This window comes from Lactuca sativa, chromosome 2 (genome assembly GCF_002870075.4).
Source record: "Lactuca sativa cultivar Salinas chromosome 2, Lsat_Salinas_v11, whole genome shotgun sequence".
NCBI lineage: Eukaryota > Viridiplantae > Streptophyta > Magnoliopsida > Asterales > Asteraceae > Lactuca > Lactuca sativa.
The window spans coordinates 213,164,482-213,191,683 of record NC_056624.2 but is presented as its reverse complement, the minus strand read 5'-3'; the positions used below and the strand labels follow the sequence as shown (position 1 = coordinate 213,191,683).

The following is a 27,202-nucleotide window of genomic DNA, read 5'->3' as shown; positions in this document are numbered from 1 at the left end:
ATTTTACGTAAATCTATTTAATATCAAAAAAACTTTATAAAAATATATTTAATGAGAAAACTTTTATGTTATCAAACATTTAAAATAAAACATATATATATATATATATATATATATATATATATATATATATAAATATATATATATATATATATATATATATATATATATATATAAATCATTTTTTATAAATATATTATAAAATACTTATATATAATTTATGTAAAAATGTCACTATCAACTAAAAGCATTCAAATGATAATCCATAATTTGTAGTAATTGTATTTTTATTTTAATAATGTTTCAATTTTATATAAATAAAATAACCATGGTTTATTAATATTTTTTTAAAATTAAAACGATAATCCATATGTTCGTTTATTGCTGGATGAAATGAAATAAATTTTAGTATTAAATTAAATAAGTTTTGTTATCAACACTCTTTTCAAAAAAAATTGAAAAAATAAAAATGGTTTCGAGATAGTCACTACGATTGTAAAAATAGATGAAATTATAAAGTAAGGAATTACAATTCTCAATGTCTAAAAAAGATGAAACCTCATAATAGTTGGGGTCCAATAAGTGAATGTAGGGTTCAATTAGTAGAACCATACTTATAATATGTTGTTAATAAAGATAGCATTTAGCAATATGTAGCTCAGAACAAGCTGCACATACATTTTCTCCACAGTTGGCCCTTTAAAAGAATGCAACTTGCCATATGGGCACAGAAAAGTAGGAAGATCATTATTCTGGGTAAAAATTATAATTACATCGCCAGTGTTGGTAGCAAGAATAAAGAATGTTGCTATTCTCCACAGTTGGCCCTTGAAATTATATATTTTATAAATAAGTTGCAAAGATTAGTAACATTTCTTTATTCTTTTTATTAAGGAGTTATTAAGTTGATCTTCAAACTACTTGTCAAATCAATGCTGAGACATAACTTGTCCAATGCCAACCATTAAACACAACTACACAAGTGCTAAAATCACAAGATACTTGATACCATGAATGACTCAAAATTTAGGTGTTTCAAGTGCTAAAATAACAACCAAATATACAAATGAATTCCTCTCCTCTAGGCTCTAACTCAGCGGAATAAAAACAACTAATATTTAGTTGAGACTGGATGCATGAATGAATAGTATTAATGCAGATTAATACCTCCACTTGAAAATTCGATCTCATGAGCAGGTGGTAAAGATGAAACCCAATCAGAAGCATGAATTGGAAGAAGCCCTAGTGTGTTTAACTTCCATACACCAAGCAACATACGTCCTAAATTCAGGGCAATGAATAACAATTTGGGTGCAAGAAGGTCTACTTTGTTATTATCCTTGAAAGGTTCAAAAACCTTCCCAACTCCTTGAAGAGCACTTAATGGCTGCCAAAGAGCTGAAAACGTAATGCCAATGCTAAACAAATGGACCGTGCTTCCAGACATCCACATCATATGTAACACCGTGAAAATTTACAACCAATTTAAACTTTTCAAAAACAACCCGTTTCATTAAGTTATTACAAAAAGGTTTTCAATTCATTTATTATCAGAGTATCCCAGAAATATCAACATAAAACTGAGGAGCGATACGATCACACCTTCGCCTTGCCACGGTCTCCTGAAGTACCTGAAACAATACACTAAAACTGTAAGCCCGAAAGCTTAGTGAGTTCCCCCAAAATACCAACCACAATACCACACACATAACATATCATATCATAAATAGAACAACCATGCATATCGAGTTTACAGTGTGACTGGTCCACCCGCACCGGGCCTTCAGTCCACCTGGTCCACTCTCTGAGTCTACAATATGACTGGTCCGCCTGCACCGGGCCTTTAGTCTATCTGGTCCACTCTCCGAGCCTCGGCACGTCTGGTCCGCCCTCCTGGGGCCTTCAGCCTATCCGGACTACTCGTCGGGCCTTCGGCCTAACCGGTCCGCCCTGGGTATGTTGGCCTACAACACAAAGCAGGACCCGCCTCAACCCAACCCCATTCTAACAACCATGTGCACATAAACGTATAATCATATAACATCTTGCAACTAATCAAACAGATCCAACATATCACATAACATAGCAACATCCTAACTAGGATAACGACCTAACCGGTCACTAGCATAGCATCATCCTATATACCAGGATACCGACCTTAACCAGGTCTCTAACATATACCATCCTAACTACCAGGATGCAGACATAGCAAAGCAATAACATCACAACTACTAACTAGATTTTCCATCCGATAAAGGGACGACCTTGGTGCCTTAGACCCTGTTGATATAGTGAGGATAACTCACCTGCAACTGCCGACTTGAAGAAATAAGACCACGCTGCTCCGACCACCAGCACGAACTCCACCACTGGTCATTGCCAAATAACCAAAACCAATAAACACCAGTAATTACCAAAATTCCCTTGGAATTCAAATTGGTCAACCCTTGGTCCAAGTCAAAGTCAACCTTCCTAGTTGACCCTACTCGTCGAGTCAACCCGTTGACTTATTGAGTTCCTATGCTCAGAAACTCCCATGCCACGACTCAGCTCGCCGAGTCGCCCCAAGACTCGTCGAGTCCAACAAGTTCTGAGTCCCTTCCTGCTCAACTCCCCGAGTCATTCCTCGACTCACCGATTCACAACTCAACCAAAAAAAGTTAGGGTTCTACGACCAGACTCGTCGAGTCCAAGGCAATCTTCAACATACTCGCTGAGTTGTTCTTCCAACTCGTCGAGTTCCTGTCCATCATCATACAGCTCGCCGAGTCCACCTATGTGACTCGCCGAGTTACTATACGACTCAAGTCTAATATTGTAACATCCGGATTTCCAGGTATTATTTTTAACCTTTTATTTTTGAGGTATTGTGAGGAGACTCGGCGAGTTGGAGTCTGAACTCGCCGAGTAGGATCGCGGTTTTGCACGCGGGTTCGCGTCTGGACTCGGCGAGTCCAAGAGTGGACTCGGCGAGTCCACACTGTTTAATGAAACCCTAATTTTCAGGGTTTGAGACCTATTTAAAGGGGCTTATGGTCGTCATTTGCGGCCACCAACCCCAGAGAGAAACCCTAAAGAGATTTTGAGCGTTTTGGGAAAGAGAGGAGGCCATTGATAACCTTTGAAGCATTGTTTGGCAAGGCAAAGGAGGTTCTAGCTAAGAGGAAGCAAGGGAGGTGGACATTCTTCGAATTTGGAGCTCAGAGAATGATTTTGGAGGTAATATTTTGGCTCCCTTTCTGTTGTTAAGATGAACATGGGGGTTTAGGGTTTCTTGACCCCTTTGTTGGTTAGATTTGATGTCCATTTCGTCCCTATTTGTGATGAGGCTTGGAATGGGATCCATAGAGGTCCAGAGAAGCTTTATTCCTCAAGCTTTCTGAGGATTCATGGGAGTTTTGACCAAGGGTTATGATATATGGGGCTAAAACATCATATAGGAGCAAATAGATGTTGTTTGAGCATCAAGGTTAGGATTTTACGTGATTATCATGCTTGGGGAGGCCAGATCTATGACTGAATGGAACAAATCTAACCTCAGAAGTGGTTTTGAGTTTATGCATGGCACGAACTCGCCAAGTCTGAAGAACAAACTCGGCGAGTAGTATGAATTTTGCCCGTGATCACTCAGTGAGTGGACTTGTCGAGTTGAGTGAGCGACTCAGTGTGTCAGGGTGAGTCAGGGGGCTAAGTTCAAGCCGGAACTCGCCGAGTTGTTCTTGAGACTCGACGAGTTGAGTCGTGGTGGCCGCGCGATTCATGTCAGGTGGAACTCGTCGAGTCAGGGAGGTACTCGCCGTGTCAAGAGAGGACCTGAGAGAGACAGTGGACACGTGTAGACTCGCCGAGTCACCCTAGTGCACTCACCGAGTCCGGTAAAAGTTGACCGTTGACCTTGTTGACTTTTAGCGTCGCCCGATGTTGTTGCTGGTATGTGTTTTCTTTTCATCTTTTATTTGAATTGAGATTTTATGCTTATATGATCATATGTGTAGGTACTTTTCTTGTGAATTTTGTGCCTGCTTTGGTGTTATTTGACTCGGGTGCGAGTCGGTCGTTTGTTTCCATAGCATTTAGTCAGCATATTAGTACCCGTCGAGAGGCATTGGATCGGCCTCTGCGAGTTTCCATGGCTAATCAGCGAGCTGTGTATGCTTCGGATGTGATTCGAGGATATGTCCTTGAGATCTTCTGTAACGCCCGTGTTTCTAGGCTAGGCATTAATATTGACATAATGGTCTAGGTTAACCTTTGTAACTCATTTAGAAGAAATGAAAAGGAATTATGTGAATTTCATGTGAATCATGTGTTTTATGCTTAATTATTAGGGCTTAATTAATTAAAAATAAAAATAAGCGTTAAAATTTAAAGTGAGAAATAAGCCCGATATCTTTACATAAAGTTGTAGTGGTCGAAACAAGGATTTCGGGGATATAAAGAATGTCGAAATCCGAGTTATAATGAAGAAGTTATGACCTGTCGAAGTTTCACGACAAAACCGGCACGGTGCTGAATGTCGTAAAAAGTGAGTTTTTGATAAACTGCTTTTTAGCCTTAGTAATCTAAACGAAAGTCATAGTATTCGTTAAACCAAGAAGTTCGATAAAAAGAACGCTCAAATCTGACTTCGTATGAGGAAGTTATGATTTTTCGAAGTTTCAGCTTAACAGTAGACAGCTAAAAACTCGAATTTTAGGTCGAGCGATTTTTAGCCGACACAACCTAAACGAGAATTGAAGGTCTCGTCATTAGGAGCACAATGGTAGAAAGTCTGACGAAAACGGACGCCGGATGAAGAAGTTATGAATTTTTAACGGATTTCCTGTCCCGGTCTGTTAAAAATAATAATATAAAATTTAAATTCAAAATTAGCGGACGAAGTCTAAACGGAAGTTGTAGATCATAATTTTAGCTACGCGTGCATATAAAGAATGTCAAAAATAGAGCTCGTATGCGAAAGTTATGGATTTTAGAAGTTTTTGCGCAAAAAACGCGAAAAATCCCCAAAACCGAGAAATTTCGTTGAGTCACCTCGGACACGTCATCCCTCGCATGCGAGGCCTCCACGTGGCACCTCCTGATAGGACCGAGCTTCGCGTATCGTCTTCTGATTGGACCAAGTCTGCAGTCCACTCGCATTCGGACAGGCTCGCATGAGACACCCCGCGGATGCTCCTCGGACACCCCTTCGCATACGTGGACTCTTCTCATTGGACCGAGGCTGCTGACCAATCCGAAGCTTGCAGCTGACCAGTCTGAGCCTCGCCGAAGCAGCCACCTGGTCCGAGCCTCGCAGACGCGTGCCATCCCCTCCTCGGTTCGGATCCGAGCCTTCGGTCCTCCTCCCCTATAAATAGAAGGGTGCGAGACCTCCCGGGGGTATTTTGAAAACTTGTCATTTTTAGCTCCTTTCTCCATATTTCTTTCATATTATCATCCCCCGAAGCCCCGGTATCGATTATAAACCCCGGAATACACCACGAAGTGCCCGTGAAGCTCGGAAAATTTATCTTTTCGGTTTCGAAACCCAACTTTTGCAGAGCCCGGTTTCTCAATAAAACTCTCGGTTTTATTAGAAACGATCGTTTTAGGAAACGAATTGCTGCCCGGTTTTCATTAAATCAAGTGAGTGTGTAGTCACTTTCATCTTACACATAGATATGAGGTATTTTATATGAAATACGTGCTATGTGTATATATGTTGTTGGTTTATTCGAGATGGGTGTTAAATGAATGTTTTATACATTTTTAAAATGATTTAAAATGTATACATATTTTATCTTCAAATATGTTGAGTAAATATGGGTAGATAAAGTATGAGGGATAGAAGTACAGTATAGATGTACTTTGGTAGCTATGAATTTAGTACAATATAGATGTACGTTGGTAGTTATGAATTTAGTACAGTATAGATGTACGTTGGTAGCTATGGATTTGGTATGTTGGCAACTATGGACTTAGTGCCTGTTGTATAAACCTTGGCGACGATGTGACTTCGTGCCTATTTGACATAAATTGTTGAGGGAAAACAATGTTGTCATCCAGGTGTTTGTTTTGTTTGACATAAATTGCTGAGGGAAAGCAATGTTGTCACCATACTGATTGCTTTATGTCAGGTGGTCTTATTTGACATAAATTGCTGAAGAAAGCAATGTTGTCACCTATTTTGGTTGTTTATTTGACATAAATTGCTAAGGGAAGAGCAATGTTGTCACCCCGGTGTTTACCTTATTTGACATAAATTGCTGAAGACAACAATGTTGTCACTTTATTGGTCGTTTTGTGTTAGGTTGTCTTGTTTGACATAAATTGTTAAGGAAAGCAGTGTTGTCACCATGTAGGTTGCCTTATTTGACATAATTGCTGAGGAACCCCCGAAGCAAAGTTGTCACCCCTAATGAAAATCCTTAGGCTAGGTCCCTTGTGATAGTTGTTTTAGGGACGTAAGGTAAGGATAACGGGTATGGGTAAATAGGGTTGTTTTAGGTGGATGAAATTAATAAATTATTTGTTGATTGATAAACTTAAAGAGTTTATTATTTATTGTGGGTTGAAAACCCTATATGCTCACCAGGCTTCCAAGCCTGACCCACTCAGCTTTTTATATTACAGGTAGTGGACTCCGAGCATAGTCGGATGATAATGATGAGTGATTTTGGATTATAGGCCAGTAGTTGTAAATAACTGTGTAAGGCTTATAATGTCTTGTTTATGCTTTTGATCTGTATCGGAACATGACATCCCGAGGTCTTGTTATGAAATAAAAATATATTTCTTAAAGAAAGGTTTTGATAAATTTTTATCATGTTTGGTTTTGGGAACAAATTCCGCAACACTTTTAATCAAATGATTACTCTGATTTTATTTTAAAAAGTATAAACGAAACCGGTCTTTTTTGACCGTGAAATTGGGGATGTCACATCTTCGTTGTGGAGTTTCCGATAGATCTGGTCCCGATCGCGATAGGGGACGTGTGTGTGATAGTGGGTATGGATTGGCTGAGCTGTTATGGAGCTGTGATAGACTGCAAGCGTCAATTGGTGTCGATTCGAGACCCTAGTGGGGGAGTTCTTACGGTGTACGACGAGGGTACACGTACGGGGTCAGCATTTTGTTCGGCCGCCAGAGCGAGACAGAGTCTACAGCAGGGCTGTAGGGGTTTTGTGGCATATGTGATGGATGCGAGGACTGATATTGAGAGACCGAAGTCAATTGATGAGGTCCCGATAGTGCGTGAGTTTCCGGATGTGTTTCCAGAGGACTTGTCGGGTGTGCCTCCGGAGAGGCAGGTAGAGTTCAGTATTGAGTTGGTTCCAGGAGCTGCGCCTATCGCTAAGGCGTCGTATCGCCTTGCGCCTTCGGAGATGCAGGAGTTGTCCTCGCAGCTTCAAGAACTGCTGGGGAAGGGGTTTATCAGGCCGAGCAGTTCGCCTTGGGGAGCGCCTATCCTTTTTGTCAAAAAGAAGGATGGCTCGCTCTGGATGTGCATCGATTATCGTGAGCTGAATAAGCTAACGGTCAAGAACCGTTACCCGTTGCCAAGGATCGATGATTTGTTTGATCAGTTGCAGGGAGCATCTTGGTTCTCCAATATCGATTTGAGGTCTGGGTATCATCAGGTGAGGGTGCGGGAGGAGGACGTCCAGAAGACAACCTTCCGGACTCGTTATGGGTATTACGAATTCGTGGTGATGCCTTTCGGACTCACCAACGCACCAGCGGTGTTCATGGATCTCATGAACAGGGTGTGCAGACCAATGTTGGACCGCTCGGTTATCATGTTCATCGACGACATTCTGGTGTATTCGAGATCCAGAGAGCAGCATGAGGAGCATTTGAGGGAGATCCTCGGAGTTCTGAGATTGGAGAGGCTTTATGCCAGGTTCTCCAAATGTGAGTTATGGTTACGAGAGGTCCAGTTTTTGGGGCATCTCGTTAACCAGAAGGGGATATTGGTCGACCCGGCCAAGATTGAGGCGGTTATGAAGTGGGAGGTGCCGAGATCACCCACCGAGATCAGGAGTTTTCTGGGTTTGGCCGGCTATTATCGGAGATTTATTAAGGACTTCTCCAAGATTGTTGTGCCACTCACCAAGTTGACTCGGAAGGGTGTTGCGTTTTCTTGGGGTCCGGAGCAGCAGACCTCGTTCAAGACACTTCGCAGGAAGTTATGCAAAGCCCCAGTGTTAGCCCTTCCGGAAGGGATGGAGGATTTTGTGGTTTATTGTGATGCATCGATATCCGGATTGGGAGCAGTGCTTATGCAGAGGGGGCATGTGATAGCATATGTATCGAGGCGGCTTAAGCCTCATGAGTCGAGATATCCCACTCACGATTTGGAGCTGGGAGCGGTAGTGTTCGCTCTCAAGATCTGGCGACACTACCTGTACGGGGTTCGGTGTACGATATACACGGACCACAAGAGCTTGAAGTATTTGATGGATCGGCCCAACCTAAATATACGTCATAGGAGGTGGTTGGACATGGTCAAGGACTATGATTATGAGATCCTGTACCACCCAGGCAAGGCTAATGTTGTAGGCGATGCACTGAGTCGTAGGGCAGAGGGTGCCCCATTGCGAGATGTATGTTTGAGGTTGACGGTGATGACCCCGGTTTTGGATGCTATTCGAGGGGCCCAGGCTGAGGCGGTGCAGCCTGAGAGCCAGAAGAGGGAACGAGTTGTCAGGCTGGTATCGGAGTTCGTTACCGATAGTCGGGGGCTTATGACATTTTAGGGTCGGATTTGGGTACCGTCCGTGGGCGGGATGCGTACCATTTTGATGGAGGAGGCTCATCGATCGAAATTCTCGATCCATCCCGGGGCCACTAAGATGTTTTTGGACCTGAAAATGATTATTGGTGGCCCTGTATGAAGAGGGGTGTCGCATGGTTTGTAGAGAGATGCTTGACCTATCACAGGGTTAAGGCCGAGCATCAGCGTCCTCATGGTAAGTTGCAGCAATTAGAGATTCCCGAGTGGAAATGGGAACAGATTGCCATGGACTTCATCACCAAATTGCCAAGAACCGCGAGGGGTGTCGATGCAATTTGGGTGATTGTGGATAGGTTGACAAAGAGTGCTCACTTCCTGGCCATCAGTGAGAGCTCTTCCGCGGAGAAGTTAGCGGAGATGTACGTGAGAGAGGTGGTATCGCGACATGGAGTGCCGATTTCGATTGTCTCAGATCGAGATGTACGTTTCACTTCCAGATTCTGGAAGAAGTTTCATGAGGAATTGGGTACGAAAATGCATTTTAGTACGACGTACCACCCACAGACCGACATGCAAAGTGAGCGGACGATTCAGACGCTCGAGGACATGCTCCGAGCATGTGTGTTGGATTTCGGCGAAAATTGGGACACGTATTTTCCCTTGGCAGAGTTCTCTTACAACAACAGCCATCATTCAAGCATTGACATGCCGCCCTTTGAGCTGTTGTATGGGAGGAGGTGTCGGACCCCTATTTGCTGGGGAGAGGTAGGGCAGCGTGTGATGGGTAGTACCGAGATTGTGCTTCATACGACAGAGCAAATCCAGCAGGTCAGACAGAGGTTGTTGACCGCTCAGAGCCGTCGGAAGAGTTATGCGGACAGGCGCCGGTCCAAGCTTGAGTTTCAGGTTGGCGACCTTGTACTCCTGAAGGTCTCTCCTTGGAAAGGAGTGATTCGATTCAGGAAGAGGGGTAAGTTGGGGCCCCGATATATTGGTCCTTTCAGGGTGATCGCGAGGGTAGGCAGGGTAGCTATCATTTGGAGTTGCCAGCAGAGTTGAGACAGATTCACGACACTTTCCATGTGTCCCAATTGCAAAAGTGCATAGCCGACGAGTCGGCAATAGTGCCACTAGAAGATATTTAGGTGGATGCGAGCCTGAATTATGCTGAGAGACCAGTGGAGATCAGAGATCGGAAGATCAAGGTCTTGAGGAATAAAGAGGTGCCACTGGTGCAGGTCCAGTGGCAGCATCAGAAAGGGTCAGAGTTAACTTGGGAGCCGGAGCGTGAGTTGCGTGAGCAGCATCCGGAGTTATTTGCGGAGTGAGACTTTGAGGTCGAAGTCTGATTCTAGTGGGGGATAATTGTAACATCCGGATTCCCAGGTATTATTTTTATCCTTTTATTTTTGAGGTATTGTGAGGAGACTCAGCGAGTTGGAGTCTGAACTCGCCGAGTAGGATCACGGTTTTGCACGCGGGTTCGCGTCTGGACTCGGCGAGTCCATGCTGTTTAATGAAACCCTAATTTTCAGGGTTTGAGACCTATTTAAAGGGGCTTATGGCCGTCATTTGCGACCACCAACCCCAGAGAGAAACCCTAAAGAGATTTTGAGCGTTTTGGGAGAGAGAGGAGGCCAATGATAACCTTTGAAGCATTGTTTGGCAAGGAAAAGAGGTTCTAGCTAAGAGGAAGCAAGGGAGGTGGACATTCTTTGAATTTGGAGTTCAGAACATCACTTTGGAGGTAATATTTTGGCTCCCTTTCTGTTGTTAAGATGAACATGGGGGTTTAGGGTTTCTTGACCCCTTTGTTGGTTATATTTGATGTCCATTTCGTCCCTATTTGTGATGAGGCTTGGAATGGGATCCATATAGGAGCAAATAAATGTTGTTTGAGCATCAAGGTTTGGACTTTACGTGATTATCATGCTTGGGGAGGCCAGATCTATGATTGAATGGAACAGATCTGACCTCAGAAGTGGTTTTGAGTTTATGCATGGCATGAATTCGCCGAGTCTGAAGAATAGACTCGGCGAGTAGTATGAAGTTTGCCCATGATCACTCAGTGAGTGGACTTGTCGAGTTGAGTGAGTGACTCAGTGAGTCAGGGTGAGTCAGGGGGGGCTGAGTTCAAGCCGGAACTCGCCGAGTTGTTCTTGAGACTCGGCGAGTTGAGTCGTGGTGGCCCCACGATTCATGCCAGGTGGAACTCGTCGAGTCAGGGAGGTACTCGCCGTGTCAAGAGAGGATCTGAGAGAGACAGTGGACACGTGTAGACTCGCCGAGTCGCCCTAGTGCACTCGCCGTGTCTGGTCAAAGTTGACCGTTGACCTTGTTGACTTTTAGGGTTGAATATAGCTGTATTTATGAGTGTATTACCTTGTGTGATTAGGCGGAGGCTAGATCACATTTATTCCGAGTCAGATATTTACCGAGACATCGAGGTGGGTCTTCTCACTATACATTACCTATAGTAGTATATTGTGTAGACCAGAGGGTCTTAAGTGTTATATATGAGATTATGTGCTATGTGTTATGTGTATGTTATATGTTGTTATAGACCGGACTGAAGGGTCCAACGATACAGACCGGGCTGGAGGTCCCAACGAGCTATGACCGGACGAGAGGGTCCAACGAGCTACGGGACTGGAGGGTCCCGCTGAGACACATCGACCAGTGGTTCATATTATAGCCTTGAGTGGCGTATGTGTTGTATGCGGTATTTTGGGGAACTCACTAAACATTTATGCTTACAGTTATTGTGTGATGTGTTTCAGGTACCAGTGATGAGTGCGGGAAGGCGCCGGCATGATCCGTACACACTTGAGGAGTTTATGTTTTGGATTCTGGCGAGATGTTTTTGTGATAAATACATTTGAAACAATATGTTTGATGTTATTTTATGGATAAAAGAATGTTTTGAAAATGAAAATTTTGTTTAAAAATTCACGTTGTTACAAATATCTAGCCCGACTCGCCGAGTCATCTCCCAGACTTGCCGAGTCCATACGTAATATCTTCATTCAGACGATCACAAGCCATTCCATTGCTTCCAATACATAGATCTGGACTCCTAGGGCCAGATCCACACGTAAAGTTTCCAACTTTACGTGCATGCAAGGCTCAACAAGCTCTAGTCAAGCTAAAATGAAGGTTTAACGCAAGGACACTCTCAATCAGGCCCCAAAGTTATCACTTTCCAGATTCATGAGTCAAGAGCAGTCTAGATCTATAGTAGCAACCACATATCTGAACCCAATACTCGAAAAGAGACTCATATATGACAATTTTGCCCTAAAACTTCATTCATGATCAATCTAAGCAAAACAAAGTCAAGGGAACAGCTTTTTACCTTTAACCTGATGCCACCAAGCAAGGGGATCAGATCCACTTCGCTCCTTTATGATCCCACCAACTCTTGCTTCAAGTATCCTTCTTCTCCAAGCTCCGAGAAAGCTTCTAGACATCAAAGGGGGTGCTAAAAAGGTTGGGGTGGGGCTTAAGGTTCCTTATATACGGTGCAAACCCTAGGAATTAGGGTTTCTCATTTAGGTCAAAGTCAGGTTAAAGTCAAATTACCATTTTACCCCTGATCAAGTCAGGTCAAAGTCAAAGTCAACTTCCAGTTGACCCGACTCACCGAGTTGGCTCGCCAACTCGTCGACTCCCTATCCAGTCTATTGTCCTCACTCCCGTCCCTACTCGTCGAGTTAGGCATAGACTCGACGAGTTCTCTTTCTAAACTGATATCCAATTGTCCTTCATCTGACTCGTCGAGTTGTATGAACAACTCGTCGAGTTCATCTTCATTTGATGAACACTTTGGTCTGTGACTCGTCGAGTTGTATGAACAACTTGTCGAGTCTGTTCTTGAGGCAAGAAGGTTGCCTTGGACCTGCCGAGTCAGGGCATTGACTCGTCGAGTCCCTCCATTACTGAGTCTGGCTTCCGATTCACTGAGTCCACTTATAGCTCATTGATCCCACTCGACATAACTCAAAAGGGGAAAAAAATCGGGGACTCGCGACTCGACTCGCCGAGTCTGAAGAACAACTCGCCGAGTCGCATGCATGCAATTAATATATACTCGATTATGCTTGAATCCAGTGCATTCCATTCATGGATCTGGGTTCTCAAGGCTTGATTAACACGTAAAGTTTCCAACTTTACGTGTAAATAAACACCAATGAAGGTTTTAGGGCTCAACATGCACTAAAAGAGTATATATATATATGGCTTTCATGCAATATGGCTCCATAAAGGCAGTAGATCCGAGCTCCTAGAGCCCAATCATGCCTAGATCTTAAGTCCCTTAACACTATAAGCTCATTACTCAAAGCTCAAGACTAGAAGAGGCCTTAAAATGACTATCATAAGCTCTTAATGAGATAATAATGAAGGAACGAAGAGGGTTTCGAGTCTAATACCTCTAGAGGCTCTGAAATGGCACAAAGATTTTAGATCTTCTTCCTCTCCTCTTGATCTACCTTCTTCTTCTCTCCAAAACTTCAAGGAATTGCACCAAAACCACCCAAATTACGAAAAGAGGGGTTAGGACTTCGAGAGGGAGTGTTCTGGACGCAATGGGGGTCGTTATGAGGCACAAAACGACGTTTAAATAGGGTGCAACCCTTTGAAATTAGGGTTTCTTCCAGACTGGCGGATTCGCCGAGTCCAGAATATGGACTCGTCGAGTCAACAACTTAAACGTGCTCGATATCCCGACCCTACTCGACAAGTCGGACCTACAACTTGCCGAGTTCCAGCTAAAAATGCAAAAATACTTAGTTCAAATTACATACCAGGAACCAGGTGATACAAATCCCCCCCCCCACTTATTTTAAACTTCGTCCTCGAAGTCTACTGCTCGCTCCTGGAAAAGCTCGGGATAGTGCTCCCTCATCTCTTCTACCGGTTCCCAAGTCCACTCCGAACCCTTCCGGTGCTGCCATTGCACCTTTACGAGCTCCACCCTCTTTTTCCTAAGATCCTTCGACTTCCGGTCGAGGATCGCTACTGGCCGCTCAATGTAATTCAGGCTGTCATCAACCTAAATATCCTCTAAAGGCATCACCGCTGAGTCGTCCACTAGGCACTTCCGCAGCTGAGAGACGTGGAAAGTGTTGTGGATCTGACTGAGTTCGACTGGCAGATCCAGCCGGTACGCCACCTTGCCCACCTGGGCTACAACCTTGAACGATCCGATATACCTTGTGCCCAACTTGCCCCACTTTCTAAATCGGATGACGCCCTTCCATGGCGACACCTTCAGGAGAAACATATCCCCGACCTGGAATTCCAGGTTTGATCGACCCTTATCGGCGTAACTTTTCTGCCGACTCTGAGCGGTCTGAAGCCTACTCCACACCTGCTGAATCCTCTCGGTCGTCTTGAGCACCACTTCGGTGCTCCCCATGACCCTCTGGCCAACTTCGCCCTAACATATAGGGGTCCTGCACCTTCTCCCTTACAACATCTCGAAGGGAGGATGGTCAATACTCGTATGATAGTTGTTGTTGTATGAGAACTCAGCTAGAGGAAGATAGGTATCCCAACTACCACCGAAGTATAGCACGCATGCCCGCAACATATCCTCAAGAGTCTGGATGGTCCGCTCACTCTGACCATCTGTCTGCGGGTGAAAGGTTGCGCTAAAATGCATACCAGTGCCCAACTCGTCATGAAACTTCTTCCAAAACCTGGAAGTGAAACGCACATCCCTATCTGAAATCACTGATACCGGCACCCCGTGTCGCGCCACTATCTCCCTGATATAGATGTCGGCCAACTTTTCGGCCGATATGCTCTCCTGAATCGGAATAAAATGGTCGCTCTTGGTCAATCGATCCACGATGACCCATATCGAATCCACTCCTCGCGCGGTCCTGGGAAGCTTTGTGATAAAATCCATCGTAATATCTTCCCATTTCTACAACGGGATATCCAACGGTTGCATCTTGTCGTGCGGTCCCTGATGCTCGGCCTTGACCTTCCTATAGGTCAAACACCACTCCACATACCAAGCCACATCCCGCTTCATGCAGGGCCACCAATAGTCTAAACGAAGATCCCTATACATCTTCGTTGCCCCGGGATGAATGGAGAATCGGTATTTGTGCACCTCCTCCATCAAGACCTGGCGCACGCCTCCGTGATACGGCACCCACACCCTACGGTGTAGTGTCAATAATCCTCGGCTGTCATAATCGAAGTAGGAAACCTGACCCACTATGCGCTCACTCTTCCGGTGTTCCTCCTTCATGCCCTCTTGTTGGGCTTCCCGAATCCTCTCTAATAGCGGAGTCACCACTGTCATCCGCACGTAAATATCCCTGATCGGCGCCGCCTTCCGGCTAAGCGCATCGGCCACCACATTGGCCTTCCCCGGGTGGTAAAGGATCTCACAATCATAATCCTTTACCACGTCAAGCCACCGACGCTGCCTCATGTTCAGATTCGCCTGGTCTATGAGATACCTCAGGCTCTTGTGGTCCGTGTAAATGGTACACCGAACCTCATAGAGGTAATGCTTCCAAATCTTGAGGGCGAAGACCACCGCCCCCAACTCTAAATCATTTGTCGGGTAGTTCGCCTCGTGAGGCTTCAGCTGCCTCGAAGCGTAGACAATGACGTGCCCTCTCTGCATCAGCACCGCGCCCAACCCCGAAATGGACGCGTCACAATACACCAAAAAATCCTCTAAGCCCTCTGGCAGGGCTAAGATTGGCGCCTCACACAATCTCTGTCTCAGAACCTCGAACGTTGCCTGCTGCTCAGGCCCCCATCAAAAGACCACGACTTTCTTAGTCAACCACACGAGACGCATGACACCCGAGCCATGGATGAGCTGTTCCCATGGCTAAAGTTAAGAGAAGAAGGAGCTAAAGAAGAGAGTATCAACTTATCGACTGCTACCCCAGGGGAGTTTGTTCCAATTCCCTTTATATATTTGCATTTTTATTTTTTTTGCATAGTATGCAATGAGGGCATTGCATAAAATAAGTGTGGGGTAGGGGGTTGGTCACATATTAGAAAACTTAGAATCTTAATTTAGGCTAATTTAAAAAAAAAAAATTGTTGCATACCAAAAAAAAATATTACTTAGGATTTAATTTAGAAAATTTTGGTAAAAGTAAAATTAGGATTCCATGTTAGAATTGTGTTGATAATTGCATGAAGACCCAAATGTTTAGTTTAGCCTATATACGTTTTAGTACATTTGTGGCCTCCTTATTCCAGTGAAATCATGGGACAAAAACACGACCCCGCTCAGCCCGAGGGATGCAATATGTTTAGCAGCCTAAACCTGAAATGTATCCAGGAAAATTGTTATCGTTAGCCAATAAAGATTGAGATTGAGCACCCCTGCTTAAGCATGTAGGGATTTGAGTGAAAAAAGAGAGGTACATGTAAAAGAGAGAGAGAGAGAGAGAGAGAGAGAATTACAAGAAAAGTTGTAAGAACTTTGGAGCAAATAAAGTGAAGATCAAAAGATCAAAATTCCAAGAAATTCAAAAAGTTGAAGATACCAAAAATCAAACAATAAAGGTGGTAAATTCAAAGAGATCAAAGATCAAATTACCAAAGGAAGTGAAGAATTCCAAAAGAGCTCCATAGTGGTATTGAAAAGTTGTAATTCTAGATTATGTATGCTTGGGTTGCTCAATTAAAAATACCTTGAGGGTAAGAGGTTTTCCGAGGATGGATTCGAAGGGTTGCATAAAATGAGCATAGTTCGAGGTGAGTGGGCGAATGTTTATGAGGATTGTGAGTATTTGGAGTACGGGGGTCCTTAGGAAAAATTTTAGACACAAATGTATGCGTTGCGGTCTTGGCATAATGGCTGGGTTAGATTGGAGTTGTTATATGTGATTCTGATATGTTTAAAATTTAGTTTTGCTTGGGGGCAAGCAAAAGTCAAGTGTGGGGTAATTTGATGTGTGCATAATTAGTTAGTTATTTAGCATATATTTTTATTCATTTTTAACTAATTATGTGAATAATATGGACAAAAGATACTTAATATTGTTTAAATTTTGTTTTCAGTCCAAAAGACATGCTTGGGAGTGAAAGGGAACAAGGGAAAGCAAATGAAGGCCAAAGAGTGAAGATTGAAGGACAAAAGTTCAACTACTCGGCGAGTCCAGCTGAATATTCCAGAAGATAGCCACGACTCCTTATTTAAGACGGATAACAACGAGTCTACTCAGCGAGTTGGGTCTGCTACTCGCCGAGTACCCCCTGTTTTGAGATATCTATAAAAATCAAACCTTTATCCGATGGGACGACACTTCTGGCGATTTTTGAAGATCCTTCTGCGATTGAGAGCCCTGGAGGACGCTGAGGAATTCTAATCTCCAACCTTTTGAAGAATATAAGCAACTAGGTTAATCATTCCACTTAGCTTTAGGATTTGAGTATGTTTAATCTAGTTAAACTTGTTTTTGTGTGTGATTTTACTGCAACTATGAGCTAATTTCGTTTTTGTTTCTGTTTGGGGAATACCAAGGAACTCCTATGGTTTAATTCTTAGTTTTTGATTAATTGTTTATTGGTGATCTATTAAATTAAGTTTGTTAAAGACCCTTATGCATTAATCACGATTATTTTCTGTTAATTGGAAGACAATTAAGCTGCATGAACATCTCTTAGTTGTTAACCTCATATGTCTATGTGAACACTAATTCATATGCTTAGGAATAATGATTATGAAACTAAGATTAATAAGACAATAATTAGACTAATGTGTGAGCTTGTTTGAGAAACCATCAAACAAGAGGTTAATTGAATCACTAAATTGATTAACCACTACAAATCTTATTTAATCCAAATCATTAATCTAGGGAATTAATTAGTTTAAACACTTGATCACCGCTTAAATTAGTTAATTGTCTAAGGGTTAGGAGTAATGAACATGAACCTAACCACTATAATTGGTAGCCAATAACAATTAATCTATCATAAACACAAATAACCATAGGAGTGAATTGGTTGAACCTAAATAGAAACATCTTTATCAAATTTGGTGAATTAGTTGTTTGCTTTAGATATTTAGTTAGTTAAGTGTTTTATTGTGTGCTTAAGTTTCTAGTCTTGTAAAATTAGAAGAAAACCTTTTACTTTCATTAATTGTTTTAGTTAAAATTAGTTATTAGTTTAATTTTCCGTTCCCTGAGTTCGATACCTTACTTACTAAACTATACCACTAAAAGACAGGTTCACTGCCTATGTGTGCTAAATTTATTAATAAAAGTAGGGATAAAACAAGTGCATTTTACACACATCAAGTTTTTGGCGCCGTTGTCGGGGAACGGTTCTAAATAATTAATCTAATTCCTAATTTTTTTTCGATCCTTTGTGTGAGTTTACTTGCATAAAGTTACTTTATTGCAGTTTAGTAGTCAGTAATTAGGTTTTAGCATCTGTTTTAGTTTTTAATATTAAGGTATATTTTTTCAAAATCACACTGGTACTCGCCGAGTGCAGTCGCACCTACTCGGCGAGTACAAGCGTATTCAGCAGTTAATTTTCGATTTTTTAGTACATTTTTTTGTTCTTTTTACGCTTTTATTTTGTTTATTTCAGGACTTTCATGACCAGAGGATCAAACACCCCGCTGGTACCCCCGTTTGAAGATCCCGAAACCGCATTGAAAAGAAACAAAGGAAAGGACGTGGAGAGTTCAAGTACACCAAAGAAGTCACCATTGTCCAATCTGAAGACTGTTTTTGAGAAAAAGAAGAGCAGCAAATCAGGAGCATCCAACGCTTCCTTAGTAATCGACGAACCGGCAAAGGAAGATATCGAGTACGAGACCGTGGAAGAAGAGGACCCGACATACGATCACGAAACCGAGTCCGAGGAAGAGTTAGCTATCACAATGGATAACATTGATGAAATCCCCATGGGAGAATGAAAGAAGAGGATCCGAGACGACACTGGACCGGGACTTGTGCAACCCGCAATTCCCGCGACTGCTACCTTCGAGCTAAAGGGTCATATCTTAGCTTTACTTAAAGAGATACCTTTCTATGGAAAAGACCATGAAGATGCCTACAAACATTTGGATGAAGTCAATGATGTAGCTGATTACTTCAATGTTCCAAATGTGCCCCGCGAGACTCAGCTACTTCGTATGCTTCCGGTGACATTCAAAGGTGCTGCAAAAGACTGGCTCAAGTCACTTCCTCCCGGATCAGTCACCACTTGGGCCAAGATGAAAGAAGAATTCATTGATCACTTTTGCCCACCTTCCAAGATAGCCAAGTTGAAGAATGCCATTGCTAACTTTGAACAACAAGCTAGAGAGTCACTATATGAAGCATGGGAGAGGTACAAGAGCTTACTAAGAAACTGCCCACATCATGACCTAAACATCCAGCAAGAAGTATCCATCTTCTATGATGGAGTCAATGTCACAACTAGGCAGTTACTAGACTCGCAAGGCCCGCTCACAAAGAAGCCACCCCCGGTGATAAAAGAATTGATTGAAGAATTCTCTAAACACTCTAGAGAATACCACAACCCTAGGCATGATGTCACTAGGGGAGCCGCTTATGCAGCTACTGAAGACTTATCCGCGGTCATGGATATGCTAAAAACCATGGATAGGAGGAGGGATATGATGGATCAAACAATCCATGCTATTCGGGTGGGTTGTGAAAACTGCAATGGGACTCACCTCACTAGAGACTGTGATTTAGATGAGAATGGCAACAAGAAGGCACAAGTGTGTTACTCAAGTGGAGACCGATATGATGAAGACTGGCGCAAACAAAAGAAAGATTGGCTCCCTTATGAAGAGTACAAGAAAGCCAAGGAGGAAAGGTTTAGGCAAAAAGGGAGAGGGTTCTACCAAAAGGAGGAGCCGGTGCAAGAAAGGAAGCCAAGCTTGGAAGAAATGCTCACCAAATTTGTAGTTGCTTCAGAAAAAATACATAGTGACCATGATGTTGCAATTCAAGAAACAAGGACCATGCTTAGGAACCAGCAAGCATCTATCCACAATATAGAGACACAGCTTGGGCAACTTGCTCAACAAATCAACCAAAGGTTACCGGGCGAACTTCCTAGCAAAACTAAAAATAACCCACGAGGGGCGCACATAAACATAGTCACAACAAGAAGTGGGAAGATAATCACTCCCCTGGCACCTATTCAGACTGAGTCATCCAAGAAATCACAGAAGGAGGAGGCAGAAAAGCAAGCAGAAAACCAAGAAATGCACTATGACAGCCCTACTCACCGAGTACCACGTGTGGACTCGGCAAGTACATCACAAAATCCCACCTCACAGATTCCTGAAAAACTCTACCAGCCTCCCATGCCATATCCAGCCCGAGCTAACAAGGAGAAGCAGGAAGAGGAGTATCAGAAGTTTCTAGATCGTATCAAGACTCTTCAAATCAACATACCCTTCATTGAAGCCATCATGTAAATGCCCAAGTATGCAAAGTTCCTTAAGGAACTTCTCACTAATAGAAGGAAGATGGAAGAAGTGAAGGTAGTACTCAATGAAAACTGCTCAGCTGCTATGCTAAATAAGCTACCAAAGAAGAAAGGTGATCCGGGGAGTTTAACTTTACCTTGCTAATTTGGCAACTTGACCACCATTCATGCCTTAGCCGATTCGGGAGCAAGTGTGAATCTAATGCCATATTCATTCTTTAAGAAGCTGGATCTCCCGGAACCAAGGCCAATTCGCATGGCAATACACTTGGCAAACAAGACAGTTACCTTCCCAAGAGGCATATGCGAAGACATACTAGTCAAGGTGGACAAGTTCGTCTTTCCCGCTGATTTTATCATTCTAGACATGGAGGCGGATCCACAAGTGCCAATCATCCTTGGAAGACCCTTCCTCAACACGGCAAGTGCTATAGTAGACATGAGGGACTCAAAGCTCACCTTGCGGGTAGGAGAAGATTCAGTCACATTTGGGGTGGACCAAGCCATGAAGTATTCAAGGAACAGTGACGACACGGCATTCTCAATCGATATGTTAGACGAATTATTGGAGGAATACATAACTGAAGATTCCATCAAGACCACAACTGAGGATGAAGAATTTGATCCAGAAAAATACTTGATGGAAATTGAAAGACTGTTGGAAGAAGCCGACTATGAAGAATTGGTAAAACAAACTAACAGTTCTACTCGCCGAGTAGGACCGAGCTACTCATCGAGTTCCTCTGAAGAAAAATCAGAAGTCGTGAATACAGCCACTAACTCACCGAGTACCCTACCTGCACTCGGCGAGTCCAGCAGTCAGAACCAAAAATCGGAGCTTAAAACTTTACCAGATCATTTGGAGTATGCTTTTCTCGAAGAAGGCAACCAAAAGCCAGTAATTATAGCCTCTGACCTGACCAATTCTGAAAAAGAAGAGCTCGTGCAAGTGTTGAAAAAGCGGAAACGGGCCATAGCATGGAGCATCACCGACATCAAGGGAATCAGCCCATCTTATTGCTACCACAAGATCAATCTGGAAGAAGGAGCAAAGTCGGTTGTACAGCACCAAAGAAGGTTAAACCCGAACATGCAAGAAGTAGTCAAGAAGGAAGTGGTCAAACTCTTAGATGCGGGAATTATATATTCCATTTCCAACGGTCCATGGGTGAGTCCGGTCCAAGTGGTGCCAAAGAAAGGAGGGATGACGGTCATAACCAACGAAAAGAACGAGCTAATTCCGACACGAACGGTAACCGGTTGGAGAGTGTGCATCGATTATCAAAAGCTAAATGATGCCACTCGTAAAGACCATTTTCCCTTACCTTTTATTGATCAAATGTTAGAAAGATTATCGGGCCATAGCTACTATTGCTTTCTAGATGGATTCTCGGGTTATTTTCAAATACCCATAGACCCAATGGACCAAGAAAAGACCACATTCACTTGCCCAAGTGGGACTTTTGCTTATAGACGCATGCCTTTTGGGTTATGCTATGCACCCGCGACTTTTCAAAGGTGTATGACAGCTATATTCCACGATATGGTGGAAAAATTCATGGAAGTTTTTATGGATGATTTTTCCGTTTTTGGATCATCTTTCCATGATTGTCTCACTAATCTTGATTTAATGTTTGCTAGGTGTGAAAAAACCGACTTGGTACTCAATTGGGAGAAATGTCATTTTATGGTCAAGGAGGGTATAGTGTTGGGCCACAAGATTTCCAAAATGGGAATTGAAGTGGATAGGGAAAAGATAGACACTATTGCCAAATTACCCCCACCAACTAATGTGAAGGGCGTTTTCTAGGACCCGCGGGTTTTTACCGGCGTTTCATAAAAGATTTTTCAAAAATAACTAGACCTCTAACACAATTACTACTAAAAGATGCACCATTTAATTTCACTAAAGAGTGTTTAGAGGCATTTGAATTTTTAAAGAAAAAACTAACTAATGCCCCGATCATTATTGCACCAAATTGGAACTTACCTTTTGAGATTATGTGTGATGCTAGTGACTATGCATTAGGAGTTGTCCTTGGTCAAAGGGTTGATAAGCACTTTCAACCCATATATTATGCTAGCAAGACTCTAAACCCAGCCCAAGAAAATTACACCACCACTGAAAAAGAATTATTAGCTGTGGTGTTTGTTTGCTGTTTTTACTGACCACTCGGCTATCAAGTATTTGTTTTCCAAACAGGATGCCAAGCCAAGACTGATACGATGGGTGCTACTTCTTCAAGAATTCGACATAGAGATACGAGACAAGAAGGGAATGGAGAATGTGGCAGCTGACCACTTGTCAAGGCTTGAGAACCCGCAATTGCAAGAAGATAAAGTTGGAGACGACTTCCCGGACGAGTACATTATGGTGACAGTGGGAGAAGAGCCATGGTTCGCGGACATAGCTAATTATTTAGCTACAAAATACATCCCGAAAGACTTTAGCAGTCAACAAAAGAAGAAATTCTTTGCTGAATTAAAATATTACTTTTGGGATGAGCCATACCTCTTTCGAAGCTGTGCGGATGGGATCATACGAAGATGCGTATTCGGGAAGGAAAGCCGGAAAATACTAGACCATTGTCATAGCGGGCCCACGGGTGGAAATCATGGAGCACACTACACGGCAAAGAAGATCTTTGACATTGGGTTTTATTGGCCCATAATTTTTAAAGATGCAACCCAATTTGTCAAAGAATGTGATGCTTGTCAAAGGATGGGAAAGATTTCATCTCGAAATGAAATGCCACAACATAGTATCCAAGTATGCGAGGTGTTCGATGTGTGGGGAATTGACTTCATGGGACCATTTCCCATGTCCAAAGGAAACAAATACATACTAGTGGCGGTGGATTACGTATCCAAATGGGCGGAAGCGCAAGCATTACCAACAAATGACGGACGGGTGGTAGTACGGTTTTTAAAGAAATTATTTTCACGATTTGGAGTCCCGAAAGCCCTTATAAGTGACCGAGGCACACATTTTGCCAATGATCAATTGGAAAAGGTGTTAAAGAAATATGGGGTCACCCATAAGTTTTCCACATCATACCATCCACAAACTAGTGGAAAAACCGAGCCTTAAAGCGAATTTTGGAGAAATCGATGGGGAGCAATCGCAAGGAATGGTCGGATAAGCTAGATGATGCACTTTGGGCTTTTCGTATAGCTTTCAAAACACCTATTGGTACCACACCATATAGGTTAGTTTATGGAATGCAATGTCATTTACCGGTGGAGCTAGAACACAAGGCGTTTTGGGCTTTGAAGAGGTGTAATTTCAACATGGAGGAACTAAAGAGCAACCGGTTAATGCAAATGAATGCTCTTGAGGAGCTGAGGAATGAGGCATACTCTAGTTCATGGCTTTATAAAGAGAAGACCAAGATGTGGCATGACAAAAGGATTAAAGATAAACAAATTCATGAAGGCCAAAAAGTGTTGCTCTTTAACTCAAGACTAAAGCTTTTCTCGGGAAAACTCAAGTCAAGGTGGGATGGGCCTTTTATAGTGAAGACGGTGTTTCCACATGGTGCTATAGAGCTATTATCAAGAGATGGCACGCCTTTCAAGGTCAATGGTCATAGGGTTAAAAAAATATGAAGAATAAGTCCCCCGGAATGAAGGAATGGAAGAGTTGCTGCTGCTGGAAGGGATTGCAACCACGTAGAAGGGGAGGAGTCCAGCTAATGACTCCCTAAAAAGAAGCGCTTCTCAGGAGGCAACCCGGGTTTCAAGTTTGCATTTTCTTTCCTTTTCTTTATTTTCATTTTTTTTCTTTTCTTCATCTATTCTTGAGAACACAACTGCTTGAGGACAAGCAATGCCTAAAGTGTGGGGTGGATGGTTTAAAAAATGAGAAAATACATAAATTTTTCAAAATTGTCACAAATTTTTTCAATCTGCAAGGTTTACTCGCCGAGTAGGCACGTATACTCGGCGAGTACCTGCCCGAGTAACCCGAAAAAACGCGTAACTGCATATGTACTCGGCGAGTAGGTCCTTTCTACTCGGCGAGTAGCCGATTTACACGGGTGAAATATAAGTCTGTAAAAAAGAGGGTTTTTCACCCATTTCACCTCATACTCGCCGTGCACAGCAAATCCTCGAGCAGCCCAGGCGATTTTCGCGATTTCGTCCAATCTCTCCGATTTTCTACTCGATTCTCGTCATTCAACCAAAAAGGTAACATCTTTACACTATAAACTCGTTAAAGGTTCGATCTTTATCGTAGATTTGCCCCAATTTTGCTGGATTTCGGATTTAGGGGTTTCCTCAAATTCTAGGGTTTCGAATTAGCCATGAATTAGGTAATTTTAGGATGAATTTCTTTATGATTTATGGTTAGATAGGTCATTACAACAAACCCCTATGGAAAAATTGGATTATTAGACGCCATACACAGGTCCAAGACAATACAGTCCTGATGTTCATCCTACTCGCCGAGTAGGTCGTGTACTCGGCGAGTAGATGACTATTCAGACCCAATTTCTTTATTTTTAATTATTGGGTATTGTTTGTGTGTGTTTTTTTTATGTTTGTATGCAGGAACAATGTTCAGAAGGGGGCAGTCTTCGCGTGGGGGGAGCCAAAGTGATGTCCCGTGGCTTTCTTTTCAACACATAACTTCTAAGTCATCCCAAACAAGGGCCAGAAACAGATTGGAGGCCCTCAAGCAAAAGGAAATTCATCTACCAAACGCAGTTGACTGGGGGTGGTTAGGAAATGTGGGATTGGAGGAGGAGCTTACGCCTTACTTGGTGAAAGAATGCAGTTTGGGTTATACCACCATCACATGTGATGGGTGGTTACAATTATTCAAGATTCAAGAATCCGTGTATGTCGATTTGTGTTGGGAATTTTTCGCTACCATCTCCTTCCAAGGTGGTAGTGAGTATTACAATACCAACACAATCTCCTTTTCTTTGGGTGGGGAGCTGCGACAATGCAGCATGGCTGAGTTCTCTTGGAGGTTAGGAATCTATGACCAGAGCATGATGTTGACTGAAGACTTTGAAGTCTTCTTGGAGAACTGGCATAAAGAACTTCCAGAGGCAGTGGTGGCCTCAACATGGTGGAACAAGATCGCTAACCGAGTGTATATTCCTTCCACCGCCCAAGAAGGCCACATTCGCTCACCAATCCACCTCCCCATTCACCGATTTGTTGCCAGCACCATCAACCAGAGGAAGGATTGGGACAAGGTCCCAAACCTTGACATCTTCTATTTATGGAGTATCATTACTCCCGATGCCTTTTGCAACCTCCCTTATTGCATTGCTAAATTCCTCGCTGAAGGGGCGGTTAAAGAAAAAGTCAACTCAAAAATCAATGGAGGCATGTTGTGACTAGGCTAGCGAGGTCGTATGGGGTTTTGGATTTGCCACAAGCTCGGGCACTTACGGTTATCCACCCTCCACCATTCAACACCGCACTATATCGGAGGGGACGAATAGTTGAGAAGTTTGGCGATTCCTTCACTATTCCACATGAAGACGAGCCGACGATTCCGGAGGAGCCGGGGAGGCGGGTCAGACAGCGTAGTGAGCGGTGCGAGAAGACCCACCGGTTATTCTGGTGGAGGAGGACAATGACGGATGGAACTAATTAGAGTACCGCCGCTACTTAAATGACATTGGGCAAGGGGTGAACTATAATAACCAATCTTTTGAATATCTTTTTCAACAAATGAATATTGCCCCAAGACCCGGTCTCGGATATCCATATATTATGGATTGGGATGAGCGAATGAGGAGGAGAGCCGGAGAAGGAGGAAGTGGCGCGAGAGGAGCCGATATGGAGGATGAATGATGAAGAATTGTTTTCTTTTATGTTTTTATGTTTATGATGTTTTGGTTATGTTTTGGACAAATGTTAAAACCCTTGGATGATGTTTGTGAGGGTCAAGAAGGAATTAGGAGATTTTAAAGATCAAAAATGAAGTTTTTTCCTTAGGATTGAGTTCGTGAAAGTTGAGAGAAATGGAGTGTGCTATTACTGAAGTAAATTAGAAGAGAGGGTCAGTTTGCATTTCCAAGTTCAGAACCAGAGTCGAATGGAGCATCAGTTATATTAATTTTGAAACTGACAGTTCTACTCGCCGAGTGCACAAACTCTACTCGATGAGTACATGAGCTATTGCACGATATCGTTCTAAGACAAGAGCTACTCGCCGAGTCCACGCTACTACTCGCCGAGTAGACTGCCAATTTTCGAATTTCAGAACTGCTTTGGGCGCTTTCACTGCAACATTTACCCACTTTTTGGGAGGAATTACCACTGGAAGATTTTCTTAAGAAGCTTGTTCCGTGAAAATTTTCTAAGCTATCAACCACACGAGACGCATGACACCCGAGCCATGGATGAGCTGTTCCCATGGGTAAAGTTAAGAGAAGAAGGAGCTAAAGAAGAGAGTATCAACTTATCGACTGCTACCCCAGGGGAGTTTGTTCCAATTCCCTTTATATATTTGCATTTTTTTTGCATAGTATGCAATGAGGGGATTGCATAAAATAAGTGTGGGGTAGGGGGTTGGTCACATATTAGAAAACTTAGAATCTTAATTTAGGCTAATTTAAAAAAAAATTGTTGCATACCAAAAAAAAAATATTACTTAGGATTTAATTTAGAAAATTTTGGTAAAAGTAAAATTAGGATTCCATGTTAGAATTGTGTTGATAATTGCATGAAGACCCAAATATTTAGTTTAGAAGAAAACCTTTTACTTTCATTAATTGTTTTAGTTAAAATTAGTTATTAGTTTAATTTTCCGTTCCCTGAGTTCGATACCTTACTTACTAAACTATACCACTAAAAGACAGGTTCACTGCCTTTGTGTGCTAAATTTATTAATAAAAGTAGGGATAAAACAAGTGCATTTTACACACATCTAGTTTTTGGCGCCGTTGTCGGGGAACGGTTCTAAATAATTAATCTAATTCCTAATTTTTTTCGATCCTTTGTGTGAGTTTACTTGCATAAAGTTACTTTATTGCAGTTTAGTAGTCAGTAATTAGGTTTTAGCATCTG

At 42.8% G+C, this 27,202-nt stretch overlaps 1 protein-coding gene and 1 non-coding gene across 2 annotated transcripts in view; both read right to left on the bottom strand.

Annotated features, from left to right (window-relative positions):
• Window positions 1-1,150: 1,150 nt before the first annotated feature.
• The window catches only part of LOC111912194 (uncharacterized), a 40,937-nt gene continuing 14,885 nt past the window's right edge, over window positions 1,151-27,202 (bottom strand). The window contains exon 2 of the mRNA XM_023907920.1: window positions 1,151-1,457. Coding sequence (XP_023763688.1) covers window positions 1,151-1,457 — 307 coding nt within the window. The remainder of the gene's footprint in view (window positions 1,458-27,202) is intronic.
• LOC111912294 (small nucleolar RNA R71) lies at window positions 18,984-19,090 on the bottom strand. The gene has a single exon (XR_002857128.2). It is a non-coding gene; the product is annotated as a small nucleolar RNA R71 (small nucleolar RNA).